Source organism: Pelophylax lessonae (assembly GCF_965119305.1).
Source record: "Pelophylax lessonae genome assembly, chromosome: 1".
NCBI lineage: Eukaryota > Metazoa > Chordata > Amphibia > Anura > Ranidae > Pelophylax > Pelophylax lessonae.
Genome location: NC_138768.1, coordinates 700,678,197 through 700,684,174, shown reverse-complemented (window position 1 = coordinate 700,684,174; position 5,978 = coordinate 700,678,197). Strand labels below are relative to the sequence as shown.

The 5,978-nt window shown below is 47.0% G+C and overlaps 1 protein-coding gene across 1 annotated transcript; it reads left to right on the top strand.

Moving 5' to 3' along the window:
• Positions 1-1,640: 1,640 nt before the first annotated feature.
• On the top strand, positions 1,641-5,571 carry HMGB2 (high mobility group box 2). Its single transcript, XM_082243755.1, has 5 exons — positions 1,641-1,793; positions 2,416-2,570; positions 3,750-3,898; positions 4,152-4,326; positions 5,168-5,571. Exons 2-5 carry the CDS (start codon positions 2,421-2,423, stop codon positions 5,330-5,332), a joined length of 639 nt encoding a protein of 212 aa, XP_082099881.1. The 5' UTR covers positions 1,641-1,793; positions 2,416-2,420; the 3' UTR covers positions 5,333-5,571.
• The last annotated feature ends 407 nt before the right edge of the window (positions 5,572-5,978 follow it).

Genomic DNA, 5,978 nt, shown 5'->3' with positions numbered 1-5,978 from the left:
GAAATCTGGGCGGATAGAAACTCTATTTTCCATCCGTCCAGCAAATCGGATGAGAACAGACAGGCGGTCCGGTCTCATCCGATTCCCCCATAGAGGACAGCGGGGATCTGACAGCTCCATCTCTGCACACAGAGCGGAGACGGAGCTGTCATCTGCCTGCTCAGCAGCTCGATCCCCCCGCTGAGCAGAGAACGCACCCCATCAGACGGTGCAACGTGTGAATGGACCCTTACACATTCAAGGCATAAAATTGCAGCGGCTTGTACTTTTGCTGCAAGCACTGGTGTGAACAAAGACCATTGGAATTTGTGGAAAGCGTCTCCTGCAGAAAGCGCAGGATCCCATACAAAAGAATAGGCTGCTTACCTGCGCTAACAGCCCACAATAGTGTGCAGCAAGCCTAAGGCCCTTTTCGCACTTCTGTGACCTAAGTCCGGGTTCACACTTGTTCGATCCGGGAAGGCTGCTTAAATGTTAACGACACCCCCCGTTTGATCGCATATCACAGTGCGATCTGACAGTTCGCACAGGATCGGATCGCACAAGTGTGAACCACTGTGCGATCCGATCCTGATGCGGCTGAAAAAAGGGTCCTGTGCGTCTTTGGTGCGGGTGCAGTTTGAATTTAGCCATACAAAGTGTATGGCTGAATTCGCACCGCACATCCGATCGCATGTAATGAGGAGCAGTGCGCTCTGATATTACATGCGTTTGCCGCACTCGCAAGAGTGTGAACCGGCTCTAGTCATGCAATTTTGCCTGGACTTAAAGCAATGTCTATGGACCTCAAAACACATTAAAATCTAAACCAAACATAGTGCAGGGACTACTGTGAAGTTGCACAGATATGAACGGTACTCATTGGAGATCATGGAGTGTGACTTTGCAGTCCCATAAGTGTGAAAGGAGCCTTCATTAATATCTGGCAAAGGTGGACTTGTCCTTTAATCCCCTCTTGCAGATCCTTGCTGGGTAGACCTGCAGTTGAGGGAACCTACCATGTATTAGAGGGGGGTCCCTGATCAGAAAATAACACTAGATGAGATGATTATAGGAGCACTGCTCGTTCTAATGATATAGGTTCTATAGCCCCTGACATAGGACGTTACAGGCGGTCATGTGATGCCCCGTATTGGCGCCATCCATGATTGAACGATCACCGTTCTCTATGAAAAGCCTATATCGGAGGTTGTAGGAGACGGCGGACCGGACCGGTGTGTGTTCCCTGCAGACATAACAATGATATCGATGCGCTCAGGAGGCAGCGGCTCCTTCGCCTTTGTTTCCTCTCACTCTGAGTTTTTCAAATCGCGCGGTTCGGCTGCACGGCAGCTAATCAGCGCCGCCAAACTCAGCGCAGCCCAATCACAGCTTCCCCCGCGAATTTTTAAACCTCCAAGCCCAGCCAATCCAACACGAGGGAACCGCCCCGACTCCCTTTAACCGGTTTCAACTAGAGGAGTTCTCGGCCGTTTCGACCCCCTCCCACCCAGCATAGGGGATGTGGGCGGCCCTAGGCTACAAACTTGCTGGCCCTAATGACCCCGCCCTCCACACGACGCATTAAACAAGGCTGGCAAATGACTAGAGAAGGGCGTATCATTCATACTTCCGAAATCAGACGGCGGGCCAATAGGCGATCGGGGGCGTGTGTTCCGCTAGTGCTCATCAGGGTGCTGTGAGAGGGAGAAGTGTGGAAAACAAGAGGCAGTATTACGTGCTAGTTGAACCATTCTAGTGCGGGACACACAGGCGGAGCAGTCACCTCTTCTTAACTCGTACAGCTCAGGTCAGTTGGCGCGCTTTTCTTTCTTTACCTCATTCTCTATTCTCACACAACTTTCCCGTTCCAGAACTTTATTTCTCTTTATTATGTGGGTGGATTATGGCAGTGCGCTCCCTGGCCTCTTTTACTCACTAATTTCCCTTTCTGGCGCACTTTGCCCGTCTCTAGCTTTCTAGTTGAAGCGGCCAGGCCTGGGGGCGGTGAGGTGCGCAGTTGGCGGGTAGGGGTGCCCCGCTCTCCTAGCGGCGCCCTTTGTCGCCGGAATGGGCGCGTGTTCGTCTATGGGAAGTTTTTTTTAGGTTGATTTGAAGGCTGGTCACGTGCTCTGCCGTACACTTACAGCACGAACCGCCGTTCATAGATGGGGGGGACCCCGCCATGTTCCGCGCCTCGCTTCCCCTCCCCCCTCATACTCGTGGGCAGCGGAAGGATATTTGCAATTCGGGCGGGAAGCCAAGCAACGCTGTAGTCGTAGTAGGCCAGCTCTGAAGGAACTTCCTTGTACCAGCCCCGCCCACGGTCCCTTCCCGGCTCCTCCCTCCGGGTCCGCCCCGTCCCACTGTCTTCCCGGGCTTTTAGCTCGTGTTATTTACGGTCATTGTCTGTTCTCCGTCCGTCACAGGTAACAGCAGCAATGGGGAAAGGAGATCCCAACAAGCCTCGGGGGAAGATGTCCTCCTACGCCTACTTCGTGCAGACATGCCGGGAGGAGCACAAGAAGAAACACCCGGACTCTTCCGTCAACTTCGCAGAGTTCTCTAAGAAGTGCTCCGAGAGGTGGAAGGTAAGCCGGGAATCTCATCACACGCATCAGAATATTACACGGGGCTGTACAATGAATGGAAGACTGATTGTAATAGAAGGGGAGGTGAGACGAGGGCACGGGGTGGGGGGTCTGATCACATACTATTGCAAATCTATCACAGGAATAGTGGGGGGATCTGATCACTTACTACTGCAAATACATCACAGGAATAGGGGGGGGTCTGATCACATAAAGCAAATGTATCACAGGAATAGTGGGGGGGTCTGATCATATAATACTGCAATATGTATCACAGGATTAGTGGGGTGGTCTGATCACATACTACTGCAAATGTATCACACGAATAGTGTGGGGGGGGGGGTGGTCTGATCACATACTACTGCAAATGTATCACACGAATAGTGTGTGTGGGGGGGGGTGGTCTGATCACATACTACTGCAAATGTATCACACGAATAGTGTGGGGGGGGGGGGTCTGATCACATACTACTGCAAATGTATCACACGAATAGTGTGGGGGGGAGTCTGATCACATACTACTGCAAATGTATCACACGAATAGTGTGGGGAGGGGGGGGGGGGGTCTGATCACATACTACTGCAAATGTATCACACGAATAGTGTGGGGGGGTCTGATCACATACTACTGCAAATGTATCACACGAATAGTGGGGGGGGGGGGGGGGGGGGTCTGATCACATACTACTGCAAATGTATCACAGGAATAGTGGGGGGGGGGGGTAGTCTGAACATATACTACTGCAAATGTATCACAGGAATAGTGTGGGGTGGTCTGATCACACGAATAATGGGGGGCGGCATACTACTGCAAATATAGCACATGAATAATGGGGGGGGGGGGGGCTCTGATCGCATACTACTACACATGCATCACAGGAATACCCAACGTCATTGTATGATCTTACAACCATACCACCCTGATGGGAATAGTGCTAATATAGCCATATTTCTCTAAGAAGCGGTAGGAGATTGGACAGGAGATGGTCTGCTTCATAATTATGACTCCTTGACATGTTGGATCAGAACCATCTGGTGGATTACCCTGGTATTGAATATCAAGCGGCCCCTGCTGTATGATTTGTATGTAATCAGATTTTAGTGTGAGTGGGTAGCTGCAGAATATATGATTTGTTTGAATTTGGAAGGTTCTTAACTTTATTTTTATTTTTTTTACAGACCATGTCTGCCAAGGAGAAATCCAAGTTTGAAGATTTGGCCAAAGGTGACAAGGTTCGCTATGACAGGGAAATGAAGACCTATATCCCACCCAAGGGGGAGAAGAAGGGAAAGAAAAAGAAGGACCCAAATGCCCCAAAACGACCACCGTAAGTAATTTTTGGGTTTAGTGTGTGTTCTCTCCCTCTCCCCAATATTCTTTCTGGAGATAAGCACTGCTGTTTGTCATTGTAAACACCTGAGAAATAGGCAAGTTAGTTGTCATTGTATATAAATTTGTGCTTTACGAAGGAGTTGACAATGACTTTCTATTTGTGTAAGTTAACAATTTTAGATCTCAATGACTGCTGCTTTTTCCCTTTACACTTTTTTTTTCTTATACATCTTTTCATTTCTTTATAGATCTGCTTTCTTCCTGTTCTGTTCTGAACATCGGCCCCAGATAAAGAGTGAAATTCCTGGTCTGTCGATTGGCGATACTGCTAAGAAACTAGGAGAGCTGTGGTCTGAACAGACGCCCAAAGACAAGCAGCCATTTGAACAGAAAGCAGCAAAACTCAAGGAGAAATATGAGAAGGTATTTCAGTCTTCAGATTCACCTGCATAGTGGCATAAGCAAACATTCACATTAGTCTCAGTGCTAAAAGCTAGCATTCTTTTTTTTTTTTTTTACATATGCTGTCAGATCTGGTTTGAATCCAGTGGCTGTAGACATTTCAGTTCTTGCTGTTGAACTCCTAATGTATTGGACGAAGTTCAATGTGAACACTTTCTTATCTTAAGGATGTATTTCCATTGTTAGAACCTGTTTTTAATGTGTGTCAAGGCTGGAGGGGGTGTTTTTTACCTTATTCTATTAAGGTAAAAAAAATGTGCCAGAGGACCCCCACTTCCTTTATACTTGGGCTTAATCTAGCGATGTGCATGGGAGCAGTGGCTTTCTCATTTCTCACTGGGCACATTGATAACTGCTGCCAATTGAGTTCTGTGGCAGGGCCGAGCCACTCTTGTCTGCCAGCAGATGCAGACAGTGCTGTGTGGGAGCAAGGTTGCATAAGTGCCCCCATAGAAAGCGGTTTTCTATGGGGGCACTTGCTGTCGAGCCAGGAGTGCTTCCGGGGCCCTGAGAAGAGGTGGATTAGGGCTGCTCAGAGTAGGTAAGTATAAAGTGTTAATAAAATAAAAAAAATGACACTAAAGGTAGCCATTGGTAATATTAGGCTGTGAAAGGTTCCAAGGTGTAACCCGCAATGTATAGGGTGCCTGTTAAATGCACCACAGCAATTATAACATAGTAAATGGACCCTGCATTTTGAGAGATGCATCAATCATTTATGGGACTGGGTGTTTTCAGAGTAGATATGTTTTTCTTTAGAGGGTATCTGCGTCTAGATTACTTATGCATGTGTATCTTTCAGGATGTTGCTGCATATCGGGCAAAGGGCAACAGTGATGTTGGCAAGAAGGTTCCAGGCAGGCCAGCAGGCTCAAAGAAGAAGGTTGAACCAGAAGATGATGAAGACGATGAGGATGAAGATGATGAGGAAGAAGAGGATGAGGAAGATGACGAGGATGATGAGTGAATGCTTGTCCGCTGTATAAATTGTGTTGAAGCCCATTGTTTATTTGCTAAGAATGTGAACTCAAGTGCAGCTCATTTTGTTAGCTTGGTTATAAAAACTGTACAGAATTGTGTATAGGTAATGTGATTCTTTAGGGAGAACCTATATTTTAATATAAGGAGTAGTTGGAGGGCTGTTAGAGTTAAAGCTTTTGATGTGGGATGATTCTGTATATTTAATGGTTTCTAAGGGTAGCCCAATGTTGGTAACAAAAACCCAGTATACTTTAGAGTCCTGTAGACCTGGTGCATTGTACTTTTTTTCTAACTTTTTTAGCAACTTTTTTTTTGTAATAAAATATATATAAACATCCTAAAGCATCTTGGTTTTGTGTAATTGATGCAAATGAATGTATGATTGGCAAGCAGGTTATTCAAAGAATCTTTTTTACGAAATAGGAGTTGGCTATCTGACTTAAAGGGCACATAGAAACGTATCCAATTTCACTGTTGGTGATAAGCTGCCTGGAACTGGTATGCACACCTGTGTCAGAATGACCGTGTACCTCTGGGTATGTTGCCTTCAAAAATTAACCTCAAGTGCTCTAGTTCACCAGTAAACCTGGTTTTCTCTGTTTGGTGCTTCTGCTTAAGTGGTGCCACAAACC

Excerpts from the sequence above, each read along its gene's own strand:
- HMGB2 (XM_082243755.1), top strand. The coding sequence starts at position 2,421 with ATGGGGAAAGGAGATCCCAACAAGCCTCGGGGGAAGATGTCCTCCTAC. Across the intron at positions 3,899-4,151 it reads AATGCCCCAAAACGACCACC|ATCTGCTTTCTTCCTGTTCT; the intron begins GTAAGTAATTTT and ends ATTTCTTTATAG. Across the intron at positions 4,327-5,167 it reads TCAAGGAGAAATATGAGAAG|GATGTTGCTGCATATCGGGC; the intron begins GTATTTCAGTCT and ends TGTATCTTTCAG.